This window comes from Cavia porcellus, unplaced genomic scaffold, assembly GCF_034190915.1.
Source record: "Cavia porcellus strain 051 isolate PalLab524CR breed Dunkin Hartley unplaced genomic scaffold, mCavPor4.1 scaffold_24, whole genome shotgun sequence".
NCBI lineage: Eukaryota > Metazoa > Chordata > Mammalia > Rodentia > Caviidae > Cavia > Cavia porcellus.
The window spans coordinates 47,563,900-47,583,798 of NW_026947507.1; the positions used below are offsets into that span (position 1 = coordinate 47,563,900).

The 19,899-nt window shown below is 55.5% G+C and overlaps 1 protein-coding gene across 3 annotated transcripts in view; it reads right to left on the bottom strand.

Moving 5' to 3' along the window:
• The window catches only part of Myom2 (myomesin 2), a 55,587-nt gene that overhangs the window by 26,855 nt on the left and 8,833 nt on the right, over nucleotides 1–19,899 (bottom strand). For all 3 annotated transcript variants that reach the window (XM_003479710.3, XM_063234989.1, XM_063234990.1), the window contains 12 exons: nucleotides 16,504–16,642; nucleotides 16,264–16,421; nucleotides 15,265–15,357; nucleotides 10,253–10,341; nucleotides 10,118–10,168; nucleotides 8,352–8,516; nucleotides 7,594–7,755; nucleotides 6,151–6,292; nucleotides 4,523–4,722; nucleotides 3,962–4,015; nucleotides 2,668–2,795; nucleotides 306–489 (listed from right to left, as the gene is read on the bottom strand). In XM_003479710.3, the coding sequence (XP_003479758.1) occupies nucleotides 306–489; nucleotides 2,668–2,795; nucleotides 3,962–4,015; nucleotides 4,523–4,722; nucleotides 6,151–6,292; nucleotides 7,594–7,755; nucleotides 8,352–8,516; nucleotides 10,118–10,168; nucleotides 10,253–10,341; nucleotides 15,265–15,357; nucleotides 16,264–16,421; nucleotides 16,504–16,642 (1,565 nt within the window). The remainder of the gene's footprint in view (nucleotides 1–305; nucleotides 490–2,667; nucleotides 2,796–3,961; nucleotides 4,016–4,522; nucleotides 4,723–6,150; nucleotides 6,293–7,593; nucleotides 7,756–8,351; nucleotides 8,517–10,117; nucleotides 10,169–10,252; nucleotides 10,342–15,264; nucleotides 15,358–16,263; nucleotides 16,422–16,503; nucleotides 16,643–19,899) is intronic.

Genomic DNA, 19,899 nt, shown 5'->3' on the forward strand with positions numbered 1-19,899 from the left:
GATTTACATTCGAGACCCCCAGAGAGGGATCTTCAAACCAGACGGGAAAAAACTGCAATGTTGGGCTGAGTCTGCAAACCCTGACCCAGCCATGGACTCCTTCCCTGACACATTTCCTGAATTCACAAAATATGGAGCCTTGGTAAAAAGTTGAGGACCCACAAAACACCCCAAGAACTGGGGATCAACATGTTAGGCCTGCTGTGCCACCCACCCCCCACCCCCAGGATGCTGGGGGTGCAGCTCAGAAGCCCTGCAGGCCACTTCCGGCCTGTCCCCACGTGGCCACACCAGCCGCCACTCACCAATGGTGTCCTGTGCCTGGATGGGTGATGTGATCTCTGACGGATCGCTCAGGCCATGCTTGTTGGCTGACAGCACCCGGAACACGTACGACTTCCCATCTGCCAGGTCAAAGACAGCGTAGCGCGGGGACCTCACGGCCATCTGCGCATTGACGCGCTGCCAGGTGCCGCTGCCGACCACAGACTGCAGAGCAGAGGGTGGTGAAACTGGGGTGTGGGGAGGTCAGCCTTAAGACAACCTGCACATCCTATGGGAACTGCAGGTGCTGGGGGGCTTCCCCACTGATGCCAATTCAAAGATGCAGGCAAGAAATTACCCTAGCTTGGAAACTTAACTGGTACCCATTTTCCATGGGTATAGCAAACAATAGAAACTTAAGTAAATCAATACATTACTTGCAGCTTTCCTAAGAGGGAGTGAGTGCACATAAAGATAACGTGACAGTATTTGTAAAATTCCATCACTTAATGGTTCATATTCCAGCTAAAACTTCTGACACTACTGCTGCTGGATCGTGAAGAAGTGGCATCATTCAGACCTCGCCAGGGACACAGGGCCATGTGCTACTATATTAACAACAGGTGGCTTCTTAAACTAGTGGGCAAAGCTCTCTAATCCAGTGGGGATTGTGTCATTTTGTTACCAATAATACAGAGCCAGTTGTACCTATGATACACTAAGTACATAAAGTCTTGTGGAGGAAAAGACTATAAATACCAGTGCCCACACTAACACTGGCTGTTTCAAAATGGAGTGTCTCGTGCCTTTAACTTTCTCCTATGCAACATCTCTGATTTCTCCACACAGTCTGTACTGAAAGTTCATTATATCCTTGATAACCACTATGCCTGCATGATGATTTTTTCCTACAGGGGATAAAACCCTTCTTTGAAAATAATTTTGTGGTGGTTAAACAGGGCTGCATGTCAGTCCTACTAAGGGCAGGGAAAAGAAGCCCAAAAGAAAACTTGGAATCCCAGCCCAAGCTTCCAGGAGAACACACACCTGACCCCGCGCTCTCGGAAGACACGATACCCTGAGCAAGGTCGTGGGGTCTCCTCATGCCCCGCCTCAGCAGAGAAGGGAAAACTCATGAGCCAAGTGAGGAGCAAGGAGGGACTGGTGCTGTGGCCCCAGCGGCCTGGGCAGGCCTGGCTGGAGGAGCTATGGTACAAGTCCCCTTGCCCGAGGGGACTAGCAGAGGCCCTGGCTGTATCCCCACCACTCTGTCTGGCTGGTCCACTTCTGGGCATGAACCTGCAGTGCCTCGTCCCACCAAGTGACTGAGTTGTCCTCACCCGGCAGGGCCTGAGGCCCTGACACAGCAGCTGGAAGGTGGAGGATCCTCCTGAAAATCAAGGCGCCACTCTCTCTCTTTTTTTTTTAACGGTACCAGGGATTGAACTCATGACCACACGGTTGCAAGGCAGGCGCTTATGCCGCTGAGCTATATCCCCAGCCCCTAGGCGCCACTCTTTTGGGCCATGCTCCACACGGCACTGGCCATTTGTTTCCACGATGTGCTGTCACTCAGAGCTTGAGATGACCCCCTACCGGCAGTCCTTCTGGCCACCCCCCAGGTCACCCAGCCTGGCTCCTGGCCACTGGCAGCCCGGAGTGAGACGGAGTCCTCCTCCCTTGGCTTCTGACCCCTCTGCTTCCGCCCCTGTACGTGGAGCTGCATGATTGCACCGTGTGTTAACACTGCACACGGCTGTGTGCACTGCAGGCTGCATTAGGTGTTACACAGCTGCAGGGGCAGCGACCGTGGGACTTTAAGCCCACAGCCCACAGTGGGTGGCCACAGCACCTTAACATCACTGCTTGCCTTGTCAGTGTAGCAGGACAACCTAGATGAAATGTGCAGTCACAATTTATGACCCTGGGTTAGTGACATACATGTCTGAGTGTGTACTGGGTTACACTGTATGATGCATTTGTATTTCTTTCTGTGTCCAGGTCATCATAGCCCCAAGCAATGATGCTTGGTTCCTGGTCCGTGCCACTCCACCAGAGCCGCTCCTTGCTCTACGAGATCACCACCCAGCAGCTGGAAACTGATGCACAAACCCTGAACACAGGAGCTACCCACTTCCCAGGGGCACTCAGAGCAGGTGGAAGGTGCAGGTGCCCACCTCAGCCCCTCATCAGCCACAGAGGACATGGAGGCCTGAGAGCTGAGGCTGCCTGCTTGCATAGGGCATGGGGAGGGAACACAGCCTGATTCATCTTTCCCAGAGTGCTGCTTGTGGTGGCAGCTGTGCCCACCTGCCCCAGCCCAGCAGTCAGCATCTGTAAGCAATGAAAGATCGCAGCCCTCACCAGCCCAGCCCCAGCCCGCAGTGAGTGCCCTGCTGATACCTTCTCGATGAAATACACTAAGGGCTCCTTGCCACGGGGTGTAGGGGGCTCCCAGCTGAGGACCACGTAGGTCCTGCTGATCTCTGAGGCGTGCACATTAGTCGGGGGGCCTGGGATCTGAATGTCGCCTGCAGGAGAAACGAAATGGGGGGTAAATGCTAGCCACCAGGCCCGGGACCCCGGAGTGCAGCACTGCTGGCCTTCACCTCCCTTCTACTCAGATGGCATCTACTCTCCCAGAGTTTCTGCAGGAAGGGGAAGGCCTTACCAGAGTGAGCGGGGGTGTACAGAGCCAGGAAAGGGAAGGGTTAGCGAGCTATGTTCTGGGACCCACCCAGGGCTTTCTCCTTATGCCTGTGTAGCACTGAAACAGGGTCAGCTTCTGGGGCCCCTTGCTGTCTTCAGAATCTTTGCACCTTTTCTGGCACCAAGCACTCAGTGCATGAACTTCCAGGAGCTACGGAGAGTCTTTGCAGATAACTGATGGACCATTCGTCATCCAGACAGCTGGCACACTTCCTTGCCCTACATCTGCTGCCAGAGGTTTCTGCTTAAATTTATGGAAGATCCTGACAGGGTTGAGGTTTCCTAGACCTGCGGTCTCTTTAATTGTGATATAAAACATTATGAGCTTCCAGTTAGATTAGCACATGATTAAAATGGCTTGCAGCTCCCTGGGACATCTCTGTGCCCTTCACAATATCTGATTGCTCCCTTGGGCCTTGGCCATGGGTGAGGACTGAATGGGCATAGGGAAACGAGGGCACAAAGCAAGGCTGGGTTTCACTCTCCAGGCCTGGCATCGAGCACAGGGCAGCATCGCCCAGGCAAGAGGTTTTGAGTTTCCAACAAGGAGACAGAGTTTCTCCCAAATGGCAGAGAGACAGGTGACAGGCAGGGCAGAGACTCAGCACCCCACATAGTGCATTCACACTGACCCTGGTCAGCGCTGAAGGGGCACCAGAGACCCAGGCCCAGAGGAGAGAGGGAGCCAGCTGACCAGGGGGCCGGGGACAGGCAAAGGGTGAAGCAGGAGGATGTTCACACTGTCAAGGTCAGCCTGGATAACATAGGGATTTTGTCTCAAAAAACTAACAAGAGTGAACCTGCGAGCCCCATCAGGAGAACGGGGACCACTACTCACCCTGAGGAGCTCTAACCACTCCCTTCGGCCGCTGCTTCTATTCCTTCACATCACTCAGCAGGCCCTGAGCTGCACACACAAAGCATCCATCCTGCAGTGGCTTGCATCCCTGACCACACTCGACTCACTCAGCAGTGGATGTGCCCGTACCTTCTAGATCATCCTTGTAGATCACGATTTCCTTGTCTCCTTCCAAGTGGATTGCTGTGGGAGAGAAGGTGATCGAGGTGCAGCTGCCACCCTAAGTGTCTCGGGGGGGGGGGGAGGAAGAGGAGGGAAAGGTGCTGCTCACTGGCCCAGGGCAAGCATGGAGCAGCTCTGCAGGACCTGAGACTGCAGCCTCCGCGGAGCCATTGGAGCTGGCACCCCAGCGTGGTCCTGTTTAGCTCTTGTTTCTCAGCCCTTTCTAGTGGATTTGAAGGACCACACAGGTGACTGGAGCCTCACCAAGGTCCAGAGCTTCTGAGAAACCCATGCCATGTGAAATGAAAGTTCAGAGCACATCGATTTTTAGGCTCCATGACGGGCTAAAATTATATCATCACTGGTGAGCAAACCCTGATTCTGAGCTGGCCTGGTGGAATCTAGGCAGGGGAAGGGGAGGGCAGGGACCTCAGCCCAGCATCTCTGCTTCCAGAGGGACAGACAGGCGTCGAGAACAGGAGGACAGCACCCGCTGGGGACCCGCCAAGGGCCCCTGCCAACACCTACCTTGCAGCCTCCTGAGATCGGTGGGGTCCAGGGCAGCCACGGCAGCAGAGACCCTGGAGGGCCGGCTGACACCTGCACTGTTGATGGCCCTCACACGGAACAGGTAGGACCGACCCTCAATGAGGCCCGTCACGGGGTACTTGCAGATCTTTACTGGCGAGTCATTGCACTGCACCCAGCTGTCGGTCCCCACCTCACACCTTGGAAGGCAAAACCAGAGGGAAAGAGAAAGTGGCAGGGTCTCCCTGAAGGCAGCACAGGTCACCCATGCGTCCCTGTCAGGGGGAGATGCCCACACTGGGGAGTTCACACTGCTAGGATTCTGACCCTGCAGACAGTGGGGTGAGGAGCTGCAATAGACTGAGCTGCTCAGGAAGACCTACACACAGCCACAGGTGGAGAGTAGGTGGAAGTCAGAGGGGTGCATGGCAGAAGACTGTGTCTCCGTAGGCAGCTGTCTACACAGAGACAGAGAAGCACATAGACAGATGTGCGGTGACAGACAGACAAATAGACTGAGCAGGATAGAATCTTTATAGTTTATACCTTATATCTAGGTAGAGATAGATAATGATAGATGACAGAACCATTAGGAAATTTTATAATTTAAAGTTTGTATGTATGTGGAAATATATAGATGCATAGATAGATACATAGGTAATAGACAAATTGATTACCCTGAGTCTTTAGAATTTACATCTTCTATCCATGTAGAGATACTGATAAATGATAGCTAGCTAGACAGATATCCACGAGTCCTTATAACACAGGTCCCCAAACACACCTAGGCAAAGTCCCACCTGCTATGCAGATGACAGGGCCTGGACTGGTGCCACCATCCTGTGTGCCCCATGCCTGGGAGGAGCAGGAACTCATACCCAGGTGCTACTGCATGCTGCTCAGGAGGGAAAGCTGTTTCTCTCCACAGAGCTTCTCATGGAGAATCTCTTTGCCAATATTAAATAAGTTTTGGAGATGTAGGGAAAGTTTACCTCCATCAGCTGGGAAATTTATGTACAAAATCTCCATGATAAGGCCTCAGAAGAAAGGGCCAATTTGGGCGAACACAGCCTCTGGATGCTTCAGACCCAGAGCTCAAGTCCTGGCAGAGAGGAGACTGGGCCTCCCCTCAGGGACCAGAACTGCCAGTGGGAGCTGTCCAGTTACTCGGCCATCTGAAGGGCTGGGAGGATTGGTATCCTGGGAATGATCCCCATCAGTGCCTGTAGATGTTAATAAATCTGCCTCCTGGGTATTGTTTCGGTGTTGCTGCTTGGCATTACAGAAGCACCAGTGTTTTTCACTTGGGAACCAGGAGGAAGGCTTAGTTCACACAGAAGACAAGCAGGACTGTGGGTATGGAGCTGCCCTGTTCCTCCTCGCACTCTCCAGCCACCACCGCAGCCCACAAAGCCCCTATGGCACAGGCCTGGCCCAGCGCGGGATGGGGTGTAGCACACAACTTCAGCAAAGAGAAGCCCAAGGTGCTGCCCTGCCTCAGCCCAGCAGGCGACACTTGCCAGCCCCCAGCAGGAGCATGATGGAGCCAAGCCAGTGGGTGGTGCAGCTTCATCTGGGGCCTGGGTGGACCCAGAGGTGCAGATGGCGGGAGGCTCCATGTCACTCACCGGTCGATGAAGTAGCCAATGACCGGGCTCTCCATGGTCGTATTGGGTGGCTTCCAGGTCAGGATGACATAGTCCCGGTTGGCATCGTGGCATTCCAGGTCCATGGGTGCCCCAGGAGCACCTGTGACCAGCGGGTCAGCATCTGGGGCGAAGGACACAGCCACAGTCCTTGGCAAGTGGTGCTGGGCTCCTCGGCAACCTCAGCCTGCCTGAGCCCCACTCGCTCTGGCTGGAGGGCATCAGGAGAGGTGAGCTTGCTCCTGTGCATTTTCAAACTCAGGGCAGCGAACCCACTCTGAGATGCTGGAGGCTGTGACACCCATGTGCCTCTCCAAGGTGGCACAATGGCCACTGACCTGCGAGAGGTCAGCTGCGCCTCTCAGGAAGGCGGGCTTCTCTCCACAGTGCGAAGGAGGCAAGCCCCGCCCTGTGCTGCATCATACAGCAGACTCACTGACTCGGTTTCCAGATCAGTCGCAACCTCGATGTCGCTGGACAACTTGGCCCCCTCCACCTGGCCTGCCATGCCCATGGCCCTGGCTGCCCCCACCCCCACAGGGCGGTGTGTGCCAACTCCTGCTTGTCCCGAGCCAGGGGTTCCCCCACGCAGCCCCTTCGAGACCCCCAGAGCTCCCAGAAGGGTTGAGCTCCCCAGAAGATGTCCTGTTCTTCCCACTAACATGGAACTGGGGACACTTGCTGCCAGCATGGGGCCCATGGGATCCTGATGGAATATTGTGAGCTGAGATTTTTGCTGTGCAGTGAGGTGTTGTCTACCCACAGAGCCCTGGAAGCCCTGACCTCACTGGGTCCTATGAGGCTGACGTCCCCATTGGGCATCACTTGTGCTGGGCCTTCCAATGGGGCAGTGGATAAAAACCCAAGCCAGGGAAGATGAGCAGCAGATCAGAATGGAGAGCAGGGCAGCCTGATGAGAGCCCAGGGCACGAGCACAAGCTGGCCAGCTGGGATGGAGGGGCTGTGTGGGTACAGGGGTGAGGGCTGAACAGGGCATCTGCGGGGCAGGAGGGGAGCAGCCCCCGCCCACATACACATGCATGTATGTGGCAGGTGCTGCCACACCCATGTGTAACACAAGCATGATGCCTGGCACAGCCTGGTGCACTGTGGACTTTGTTCCTCTCTAGATAGAGTGGGACTGGAAACACTGTCCTCAGGCTGGGTGAGGACCAGGGCAGGGGTCACTGAGATCTGTGGGCCCTGATCTCAGGGCTCAGAGGAGTTGGGGTCACTCCCTCTCTCTGCGTCCCTCCGGCCCTCCCTCCTGCCCTTCATGAGCTCTGGGGTGGCTCGGAGCCTTACTCTATGACTCTTCCTCCTTCACCTGAGCAGTAGTGGGATGCAGTATGGGAACCATTGCTTCTTCCCGGGGCCTCGCCCAACCCCCCAGGTCTCTGCCCCTGCCCCAGCCTTGGGACCCACCTCTGACGAACAGGAAGGCACTATGGTCACTGACCCCGCCCCGGGACACGATCCTGAGGGTGTACAGTCCCTCGTCATCCTTGTTTAGGTGGCTGAAGGACAGCGAAGCCTGGCCTTCCCCAAAGAACATCTTGGTCCACTTGGACTCCTGCAGCAGCACGTCTGGAAGAGGTCAGCATTCAAGGTCAGCTTCAGAGGTCACCAGTAAGTCAAAGGAAACCTAAATGGGTTCTGGAGACCTTGATCTCCCAGGGAGACTTGGGGGACAGCTAGAAGATGGCTTGGGCCACACGGAGACCAAGGGCTGCTTCACCCCCATAGGAAGCACTAGCAGGGCTCCTTGCCATCTCTCTATAGGAACTTGGGGTCCCCACCACACCCCACCCCATGGGTGACACGGGCTCCAGAGCAGCCTGAGGGTCGCATCCAGCTCGGCCTCATCCCGCAGCTCCCTCAGGCCTCTCCAGGACTGTCACATGTGGACTCAGGGAAATCAGGTCCACACACAGCACAGCCGAAGCACTAACCAAAGCTGACCTCCACCCTTCATGGACTGTGAGGAGGCCTCTCTGTGGCCCAGGACCCCTGCGAGTGAGGTGGTTGTGGGCTTCCCACTCCTGTCATCCTCTTCAGGGTCCTCCTGAGTGGTGCCCAAGGTCAGTGTGAGAATGACCAAAGCCTACCTTTACAGATGATTCCCACCTAAATGACCAGGGCAGCGCCGTGGGTTATGGACCCAGGGACATTGTGCCACTCACCGTCCCGGTACCACTCAGCCCGCGGCTGCACTCTCTTCAGGTCTGGCGTCACCAGCATGGTGCACTTGAGCGTGAGGGTCTCCCCTTCTCTCCTGAAAGTGACTCCAAATTTCTCCAGAAACTGAACATCGAAGTGGGTGTATGGGATCACCAAGGACAGGGGCACTGCAGGCGGGGACAGGAGGTCAGCACTGGCATCCTTGCCTCCCAGCATCACCTCGGAGTGTGGTATGTCACCACCTTCCCTAAGCCTCAGAAGGTCTGGGTCCCCCAAATCCACACTTGACTGGGAGGCAGGACACTAGTCACTGAGACCAGCTTACCAAGGACACGTCGTGGGCCCTGGCCTTGGAGTAGTCTGTGTCCTACCTCTCTGGCCAGATGACTTCCCCTGGAGAAGTCACATCAACCTTGAGACCACAGTCCTATCTTCTCTCTCTTTAGAGTGCAGTGCACTCAGTAGGGTGCCCCTTAGCCCAAAGGAGTGACCAGGACCCTTCTCAGACTGCATGAGGAGGGGCGGTGTGTGTCCCAGAGGAAACTCAACCCTACATCTGCAGATCATCCCACAAATGATTTACACACAGAGCAGGTGTGCGCAGGGAGAGTTCAAGGCGGCCAGCACACCTCAGGACAGGACAGCCCACCAGGAGGAGCAGTCCAGGCAGGGGCCTTCCCATCCAGGACAGTACAGTTCTCCAGAAATATGGGAAGCTCAGCTGTCGGATTTGTGCTGTAGGCAACAGACTTTGATTTTTTAAAGAAACTGAAGTGAAACCCAGAGGATCTATGTTTGTTAAAAATGGTGGTGAAGACATGACCCATGGTCACCTGCAATCATGACAGTAAGTGTGTTGTGACCACTCTAAATAACCCAAGGCCCCACTTGGATAAAACCAGAGGGGGTAGAAGAAGCCAGGGGAGTGGCAGGAGGGCCCCACTTCTTGGGCACACAGGTACAGCCCTGCTATCCTCAAACTGTGAGGCCCAGACCCACAAGGACTCCTCAGACCTCCAGTGTTGTCCTGGAGCTTCCGTCCAGGGCCTTGGTGAACTTGGGTGCCCCGGTGATAAACACACATGGAAGTGATCAAATGTGAACCCTGCCCACAGCACCCCCCAGCCTCCAGGTAGGATCAGCCTGAAGGGTAGTAAGCATCCAGTTCCTGGTTTACCACACTCGGTTTACAATGTGAAGCCTCCAGCAAAGCATCCTCGGGAGGCAGGACTCCTCTCAGAACCCAGGGTCAGCCCTAAATCTCATCCCCAAATCGTAAACAAGCCCTGGAGCCTGGGTCCACTCCTGGGGTCTTGGGCATGAGCCAGCCAGCCTGGGACGGGTCACAGCAGGGTGGGTGTCGGCAGATGATGGCTCTGCAGGCAGTGCAGGTACAGGAGGACGAGGACAGAGAAGAGGAGGCAGGACCAGGACTCCCACAGGATAAACTGTCAAACACGGGTGCAGGGCCAGCTCTAGGAGCTACTTGCTCTCTGAATGACAAGGGACTTCTGGGGAGGAGGAGGCCCTTAGGTGTGAGACATGTCATCATGATGCACTGGAGGATTTGGGCTCACTTTGCTTTTCCACCTTGCTGCAGAATGGCACAGGAATAAACAGTCCCGCTCTAACACTGGCCAGGGAAGACCCAAAGGAGCTTCCAAAGGTAAGCTTTAACAAACAATTGAGCCTAGAAAGTAACACCTTGCACTGCGTGCTACGCCGCTAAATGCCTTTCTGGATAAAAAGAACACCAAGTCGTACTTACACCCAATGGGGAGTCCCACGGAGTGGAAAGGCTCCTCCTCCCCACGGAACCCTGCAGGATATTGGGTGAATGTGGAGAGAGACACAGGAGGCTGCCTGGGATCCCCCGACCCCAGCCGCCCAGAGCTTCACGCACTTTTCACCACCACCGCAGCGTTGGTGGACACCTGTCCATGGATGTTCGTGGCCACCGCGGAGTAGGTGGCTGTGTCGTCAAAGTCCGCCCTTGGAGAGAAAAAGTAAAGTCATGTCTGTGGGTGGCCCTGGGAACTGCTCAGTTCTGACATAACGCTGTGTCCTGGAAAGCACACAGGCTGACCTGGAGGCTAGCATGAATGCCGAGCTCAAAGACAATGCCAGTTGTGCTTGGAACAGCAGCACGAGAGATATTAATTACAGACATGGTGAGTGAGAGCCTAGGCCTCAGCCAGGCTTCGGCTTTCAGAAAAAAAAAAGGCACGAGCACTACCAGACCCTGTACGTGACAACAACAAGTCCAGGCCATGCCAGCCCTGCTTCCCTACCTCCACACATTTACAGGTTTTCTTGTGACGTGGTAGCTTGGTGACTGCCACCCCCAGCAGTCATCTGTGTCAGGAACAAGGGGTCATCACAGAGGAACCCAGACCTGCCAGGTCCCAGAGCCCTGCTGCACCCCAGGTGGCCCAGGAGCTGCATTGGGTTGGGGTCCTCTCCCCAGCCGTGCTGTGTGCCCATCACGGCAGGCCATGCTTGTGACCATCTCTGTCCCTAAAGCCTCTGGGATGGTCACTCTGAATGGGCCCCAGAAAGAAACTGGAGCTGTGTCCACAAGGGTGGCTGAGGACCCTCGAGCATCCAGATGTGAACAGGAAGAGCCACTTGTCTCACCAGGGCCCCACCTCACGCAATTGTGAACCTCAGTACTACAACCCCCGAGTAGGACAGCCTGGCATGTGTCGTGGCATCAGGACCATGACCTGAAAATGGCAAGGACTGAGTCCACTCATCCCCCCAATACCCATCCCACAGCGGGGAACAACTGGCCCTGCTCCCTGGGAGCCCTGGAGAGAGCCATGTGAGCTGGAGCCTGGGTGAGAGGCGCTGCTGTCTGACTAAAGGGAGACTTAGAAAGTGGCCCCGGGGAAGGCTCGGGAGCTGTCTTCTTTCCACCAAGCAATGCCATGAGCTCCTAACTGGGAGAAGTAAAACCAAAAAAGCCCACTTCTGAGATCAGAAAAGGCTTACCTGAGCCTTACTTTAAAAAGTCAAAGCCCTTAGAGACAAAACCCATTGCTTGGAGGCCATTTGTATTTTTATTTTCTATTTCTCCAGGAGCTGAAAATGTGTCTTTGACCAAGATATTCAGTATCTCCAATAACAGGAAGAGTTTCAGACCTGTGCTCTCTGCTCAGACTCCTTCCTCTCTTCTGGAAGCTCAAACCCAGCTTTTGTGAGAGTGTGTGTGCATGTATGTTTGTGCACATGCATGTGTGTGTTTGCTGGAATAGAATCCGGGCATTCATATCTTTTTACCTTTTATTTTGAGACTGAGTCTCATTAAGTAGCTAAGTTAGGCTGGGTTCCTCCTGCCTCAGCTTCCCCAAGAGCTAGGATTACAGCTATGCACCATCAAGCCTGGCTCAGGTAGTACCTCCTCCTTCTTAGGCCCTTACTCAGGAGAGGTCACTCAGCAGCCTATCTGTGAGCACTGACATACCCTGCACACCGTCCCCAGGCCATTCTGCAAGAGGACAGACCCTGGCAGTCACTCTGGCCCAAGTTCATTTGGAACCACTGTGTTATGGGATTTCCAGGTACTGCAGGGGCCCCACACTCCAGTGGCAGGGTGCCAGTGCATATGTACCTCGCTAACACACCAAGATGTGGACACCACCCCACTGCCACGTGCTGGCCTCTGGGGTGATCCTCTCCTGGGACCAGCCCTACCCTTCCTCCGCTCCACTCCTACCCTGCACCTGTAACAGACAGTTGTGATGGTGAGACTAGAGACAACACAGGCCCCACTGAAAGTCCAGGAAGCCACACGGCTTCCCACAACTGCTCAAGCCACCTCTCCTGACCTGCAGGCATGCAGAGTCAACCAGAGGCACAATCCAGGCTCTGACATAGCAAGTCAGGGCTCCAGCAGGACTCGAAGAAGGCTGCTGGCCAACTGCAGGGGGCTGCCCACATCCTGAGTGGGGAGAGAATGCTACATGAGCATCATGCATCCCTGAGGAGCTGTCCACGGACAGCAAGGGAGCGCGCCAGGGTCATCCAGACCTTAGCAGTAACACTTCAGTCCAGCCCCTGGTGTAACCGTTTCCAAGCTGTGCTACAGAGTTGTCAAGTTACAAGTCTCTCCAGCATGCTGCAACTTTCTGCTCCAATGTGTATTTTAACAATTTTTTTAAACCACAGTAAAAGTCTACACTTAAAGGTTCATAATCTTGCTGCACATCAAAGCTCAATAATACAACTTTTGTACCGCCACATGGTTCACGCCTGGACCTGGAGCAAATCTGTGCCTCTTCTGCTCAGCTAATGACCTGAGGTTTCAAGGTGAGCCTGCTTCTGTCTGCAGATACTCATCTTTGTGCATCAGGATTCTCCCAACACTGGTCAGTAGGAATAAAATCCATAGGACAGGCGGGGGACCTGTAGGTGACCAAGCTGGTCCCCACAGAGACTGGACTGTGTGCATGCATCAGCCTGGCCTGAGATGGGGCAGAGCTGCCTGAGACATGAGCACTGCTTGGCCCCGTAAAGTAGCCTGTTAGCACTCGGAGCACAGGCAGAAGAGGGTGAGCCCTGGGAAATACTCAGAGCACAGGGCCACAGCCCACTCAGGTGGCAAGGAGGCCTGGACCATAAAAACGAAAGCTGCTGCTGAAGGCCAGGTCCCTGGGGCAGGGGTAGGGTGGGGCCTCGATGTGGCTGCTTCACCTGGCGAGGCTTCCATCACCCCCTGCTAAGAGATGCCCTGTGCGAGCCGAATGGAAGCACAGGCACACACAGGCTCATGTCCTGGGAGGCAGCTGCCGTGGGGAGTCCGCCCACAGGCCTGTCCATGGCAGCCCTGACCCCGGCAGGCCCTGTGCCCAGTGTGCCCTGACCCCTCCCTCACCACACCGAGGGGACTCTGACTGGCACCTCCCCACACGGGGCACCTGGCCCTGCTCCCTCTAAGGCCACAACACAGAAATCTCTGAGCAAGCCTGGCCTGACCCCAGCCTTGACTTCACACTGCAGGACCTGCAAGGGCTTTGGCTTCTGCCTGGACCTTGTCCTGGAATGGACAACTTTCCTGGTTTCCGTTTTCATGGGCTTCCACGGGGATACTTTTGCTCTCTAAGGCCTCCATGTGACGCACCCACCGCCTCGAGAACTAATGCTATTTCATGTTTAAAAGAACATGATACCCAGAAAGATGACCAGTATTTGACGCTGGACTCAGAATTTACACAAATCAAAATGCAAACATCAAATTCTAAAAATAAAATACATGATAAGTTGAGTCTCCATAGCACCCTGGCAGGATGAGGGATGGCATGGTTGCTAACATGGTGTTTAAACTGGGCTATAAAAATAGGAGGACAACGTTAGAATTCCTCGAAGAAATGGGACCCACAATATGAGTCCCCAAAGAAAGTCCAAGGAGCGGATGAAACAGCACCAATGCCGAGTCCTGACTCAGTGGCTCAAAGGGTGGGTGTGCTGTTCAGCACTTTAAGACACTTCTGCAGGGGCCAAAGAATATTCATAGGAGCAAACGTCATCCCACTCCACAGCTGGGGCTGCAGGGAGAGGGGAGCATGCATTCCACACCCGAAGGTGCCGGGTCGGATGGCGCGAGCTCAGCGCTTTGGAACGGACAGCTGAGGCCAGCGATCAGCTGTGCTCTCCTTGCTCTTTTCCTGGAGAATTCATCTGCTAAAAATGTCCCAGTTGGAATAAGAAGACTGGGCGATAAGTGGATCTCGGGAAGGGCTCTGCCCACATTTCTAAGCGGTGGCGCATTTGTACAAAACCCAGCCTATGCTGATTATTACCCAGCTTAGTCCTGGCCTCTGCACAAAGCCCACTTGCTCCCAAGGGAAAGTTTGAGGCTGCCAGTGTGGGCAACTGTGACTTCTCCTGCCCAATAGAAGGAGACTGTCTTCTGTTCAAAACGCAGCCTGGAAGCTGGGTGTCTGCTCACGGAGATACCATCCACACCAGCCCAGAGAGGAGTCTGGTACAGGCTGCCAGCAGAGGCAGGGTCCCCACAGACCCACTGACACCATCCCAGAGAGTGGAGAGCAGTAAGACCACCATCTGCCCAGGAGCCCGGCTCTACCACAGAGCCTCCTGTGCCTGGGTCCAGAGTAACACCTTCAAGGGAAACGCGGTCTGTTCCCTGCTGCCTCTGATGTCCCTTGGGTGGCCTGGGGGCCCCAGCTCTGAGCTCCCTGGAAACTCATGCACCTCTCAGAGCCCATCATGGGCTCCCTAACCTAAGTGTCCATACCCACGGCCCAGCCAGCTCTCAGCCCTGCCCAGAGGACACATGACCAGTGACAAGCCCCAGCTCACTGCTCAGCACCACCTGTGGCCAGGCCCAGCCTGGCACCCCACTCAGGTCTGTCTGCTGCCTGGAGCTGTGCCCAGCTTGCAGTTGTCCCAGGGCAGGGGCCAGGCCTGATGCACCTCTAGAGAAAGCAGCTTAACCCAGAGGACCAGGCTTGAGCCTGGGCAGTCTCACCCCTCAGCAGTCCTTCGGGGGTGAAGGCTACCACTGAGGAGAGCCTGCTGCAGAAGGGACCCAGGCTGGGGTGTCGGTGTTACGAAACAGAGGAAAAGGCAGAGCTCCTCTGAGCACCTGGCTGGGCAGCTGTGCACGTCAACAGATGCCTTCCAACCCATCAGGCGTGGTCGTAGCCCCAGCCTCCAGGGTGCTCCTTACACCACTGGTTGCCCCTGTGCTTTCCAGAAATCCACATCCCTCTGCAGACACCATGGGGAACAGGGCTCCTTCCCTCCCCCGTATTGGCTCAGACACCTGGAAGCCCCATGGGCATCTTTCTGGTTTGATGTTTGTAGACCCTGCACGTGGGTGGCTAGGTTGGGCCCATACACATGTACTCCACGTGTGCTCCACACATGCTCGAGCACTGCCATCCTCACCTGTTGATCTGCAGCGTGTGCACACCATACTTGCTCTCAATGAGGTACTTGCCGGGCTCACTGGCCTGGCAGATCAGGTTGCCGTCCTTGTACCTGGCGAGGGAGACAGCGTGGTGTCCTCCTGGTGTCCCTGCCTCCTTCAACCCTCCCTAAGCTGCCGCCCATGCCTCCCACCGGGTGTGGACCAGAGCCAGCAGAGGTTGTGGCTCTGCTCACTGGAGCAGAGACCATGCAGGCTGAGGTGCAACCTGGGCAGCCCTTGCCTTCAGAGGACCCGGCAGCTTTTGTGTGATGCTGGCCAAAAGTTGGGAGCTGGTCTGTTTCTGTGAAAAGGCCAGTGGCTCTGGCTGGGTCCTATCCACAGGGCTTGGAGCACATGCATGATTGGCAGCACCCAGGCTGCCCAAGTCTGCCTCCCCAGAGAGCAGGACCTGACTCCTGGGTGAGTGGACAGCTCCCCTCAGGCCAAATGATCATGCACGATCCCCTGACCCAGGATGACTGCTGACCAGGCAGGGTCCCTAGGACCTGTGAGCACTTCCTGAGCCACCCCTACTCCTCTCGAGGTGGGAAGGGAACACACAGCTCTGCTCCGAGTCTGCCTGGGACCAGCATGAGCCAGTGCAGGGTTGGGGGCCTGGGCGCAGGCACAGGGTACCTCTGGACCTAACTTCACAGAAGGAGTTCAGAAATCTCGGCTGGATCAGCAATTCAACTTCAAATTCCAGCACATTATTTAAATGGACCTTCTGTGAACTCTGTGTGTGTGTGTGTGTGTGTGTGTGTGTGTGTGTGTGTGTGCATGCACATGTGATTGAACACAGGGCTTTAGTGCTGAGCTACACTCCCAGCCCTTTTTCATTTTTATTTATTTATTTATTGTACTTTAAGACAAAGTCTCACTAAGTCCCTAAGTGGTGTGGGCTGGACTGAACTCACAAGCCTCCCACAAAGCAGGTTGGAGACCCGTGCCCCCATGGACCCCACTGTGCCACTCACCACTGCACCACGGGTGTGGGGAACCCCTGCACGGTGAAGCACAGCTGCACAGACATCTTCTCCCAGACGGTGTGTGACCGCAGCCGCACCAGGATCTCAGGCGCCCGGCTCATGCGCTCCTCGAACACATGCCTCTCCCAGGCCATCTGGTCCTCCACCTGGTCTCCAGGAAGTGAGAAGTGTGTGGTCAGGGCGCTGCCACCTGCCTGGGGACCCCAGGATCTGCTCTTGAGCCCCTACCGTCTTCTGCAGGGTGTACTTGTCCAGCGTGTCACGCGCATGGGACCGGACCAGGTGCACGTCCTGCTCCAGCTGTGCCAGCTCGCTGAGGAACCGCTGCCGCTTGGCCTCCCCATAGGCCGCCTCCAAGGACTGGTACCTGGGAGCCGAGAGCTGGTCAGGCTAGGCCACTGACAGAGCCAGGGCAGGAGGACCCTCAAGGGCCTCCCCAGTCCCAAGCGCAAGAAGGCAGCAAGAAAAAAGCCTTGCATCATCCTCCATCCACCCTGGTTTGCAAGAAAGCAAGATGGCAGGATGCAGGCCACACAAGAAGCAGTGAGAGGAGGCTCGGATGCTGGCCAGATCACAGGGCACTGGGCCAGGAGGGGTGGAGGGGCAGTGGAAACATCAGAGCACAGGCAGCAGAGGGTGAGCAGCAGGGCCCTCTGGGGGTGCAGCCTCCCCACTGCCAGGCTAGAGATGCTGCAGGTCTGCTGTGACAGATGTGAGAATTCCAGGGAGAGGCTGTAGCTTCTGAGTGAATCCGGAGTGGAATCAAAGCTTTAAAGGAGGCAGGGAAGAAATGCAACTGCATTCCAGAAAGACAGAGAGCCAAAGAGAAAGCAAGCTTCTAGGACCGGGCTCCAGCATCCCTCCACCAACTCATGGGACCAGGCTGTGCGAAATCCCAGGGTGCCTGGGCTGCCTACCCACAGCCCACAGGGTGCCATCCCGGGGAAAAGTGCCTCTGTCACCTCCCTCACCAGAGCTATGAACTTCCTGCAAAGCTGGCCTGGCCCCCACCCCACTCTTTGAAGCCAAGGCGCCTTTCTTTCCCTGTGAGCGTGATTAAAAAAGGAAGGGCAGCCCCTCTCCACTCTGCAGTCCTGGGCACTCCATTAAGCCCCACTGAATGCCTGCTGGGCTGCGCCACAAGATGTGAGGTGCCCTGGCCAGCAGCGGGTGGAGCCTGGGGAGGCGGTAGCAGGACACAGAGCCTGGCACTCGGGCCTCGCCCTACAGCCATCCCCAGGCCCACCCACGCTGCAAGGCCGGGAGTTGGAGAGGGACCCCAAGCACTGGGACACCCACAAGGCAGGAAATCACCCAGGTCAGAGGCCCTGGTCCACCCAGAGCCCTGGCCAAGCCTACCTGGCAGGACTGTGGGGCAATGCTGGCCTAAGACACAAATAAAACTAAGAAAGACCTGGGCACTGACTGGAGAAGTTTAAGGCCAAAACTCAAGAAATGCTGTAGCATTGTTGCACTCTGGATTCACTCAGAAGCTACAGCCTCTCCCTGGAATTCTCGCACGCCTGGGGGAGCCAAAGATCTCATCCCAGAGCCAGCACTCCCTGTGCCCTGCAGCCCTGCCAGCCCCAGGCCCCAGACTGCACCTGGGACACTCTCCTCACACCTGGCCTCCCTGCACCTGCCCAGGCAGCTTGCCCAGCCTGGGGACCTCAGGATCACTGTACCAGTCCCAGGTTCCACGTTATATCTCAGGCCAGGTCTCCCTCTGACACCGCTTCCCCCACAGAGCACAAGACACATTCATGAGTGTCCACACGTGAGTGTCAACAGCACCAACGTGCGGTTTTGGGTCCTAACCAGGTGAGAGAAAATGCCCACCGTCTGCCCCTTCCCACAGGGTGGCAGGTGTGCTGCACAAAGGACACCTGGCCTGAGGCTGTCGACCGCGCCAGCCCTCCTCCTGCCTCTGTCCACTGAACAGTAGGGGGACACAGGTCTTTCGCCAGCAAACTGTCCAGTGGAAAGCACAGAGGTCAGTGCAATGCTGTGTGCTTGCTGCACATAACCCCAGAGCCTGGGCTCCTCCATGGCATCAGCACCATCAGCCTATGATGCAGTCAAAATCAGCATCCAGCTAGAACTCCCCCCACCTCCTGTGGGCACATCAAGTATGCATCTCTGCCCCGCCACCACCAGCCCGCTGTGAGGCTGCCCTGTGTGGGGGCTCGTGGCAGCTGGCATAGGGCTCAGGGAGGCCTGGCTCTTCCTGAGGCCATGAGAGGCGGTGGGGACACAGTGACATCTGTTCAGATGATCTGAGCAATGAGCCATAATTTCCTATTTTGCAAGAGACCCATGGCCCAGAAAGGAAACCAGTCCTTTCATGGGTGCGTGAGCAGCGAGGAGGCTGCAGAGATGGGAGGACTCAGCGCTGCTTCACACTGCAGCGCCCTCCCCAGCACTGGCCTCCAACAAGATCTCTACACGGGCATCCTCACAGAGGGCAGAGGCCTTCGAGACACTGTGCTGGGAGACACGCAAATCTGTGTGGCACCCTGGTCCTGAAGCAGCCCAAGATCCCACAGTGGCGGGCATCACGCTGGGCTGTGGGCATCATCCTGAAAACCAGCCCAGTCCCCAAGACTCACACCCAGGCCCCAGGCCGATTGACTACCGCAAACCTCGTTTTAGGAAGGTTTCCGATTCTTGGCAGCAAAGGCTCTCATGAAAGTTGTCCTTGCTGAAACTGCGTGATAGTCATGGCCACCCCGGCCATTGACCTTAGCATACATCCACTGGCCACATCCCACATCCCCTGTACCCCGAGGGACAGGAGGGGTGTGCCCTGCATCCCAGTACTACCAAGCACAATAACAGAACTAAGATGGTGCAGCTCAGCTCCCTGTAGCCCTCTGGGGAACTTCAATGCAAGAGGAGAGCCCTTGGAAAACAACCCTCTTTTAGGTTCCAGACTGTTCTCATGTCTGCATGTTTGTTTTGTTTTGTTTTGTATTGTTTTGTACCAGAGATCAAACTCACAACCTTGCCACTTGCAAGGCAAGCCTTATACTACTAAGCCCCAGTGTCTGCATTTTAAAGTGTTTATTTACCAAAGGAAGTTTTCTATCCACAATAAAATATATTTATGTGGCAAATGTAGGCTAAGAGGTTTAAAAGATAATTCAAGTGTATTTTAAAAGAGGGCTAAACTTTCAGAAAAAAATGTTTCACTGAATGGATTACTCTGTCATGATGCAACTTTCAGAAGGACACAAGTTGGCCCGAATTTCATTTTCCTTCAGCTTTTATAGCTATGCAAAAAAAAAAAATTTCTAGGAACAGTAGAGATGGGGACGAGAACAAGTACATGTTTAACTATTTATTTTGTTCTTCAGCACCCAAAGCAGTACCACCAGCTGCTTTCATCACCTGGGAATAATTTTAAGACTGACGCTTTTGCTAATCCACCTCTTTCCCATGACATTTGGCCGTCAGAGCTGACCCTGCTGCAATGCAAAGTATGATGGCTTCTAGAACCCTCTACAGCCATGCATTTTCCACAGGACAACTGGCCAGGCCCCAGCTCCCTCCAGAAAGGTGACCTTGTGGGGACACTCAGCCCTGGGCCACTGCTCTAGGCAGAAATGCAGCCCTCCTCCCCGG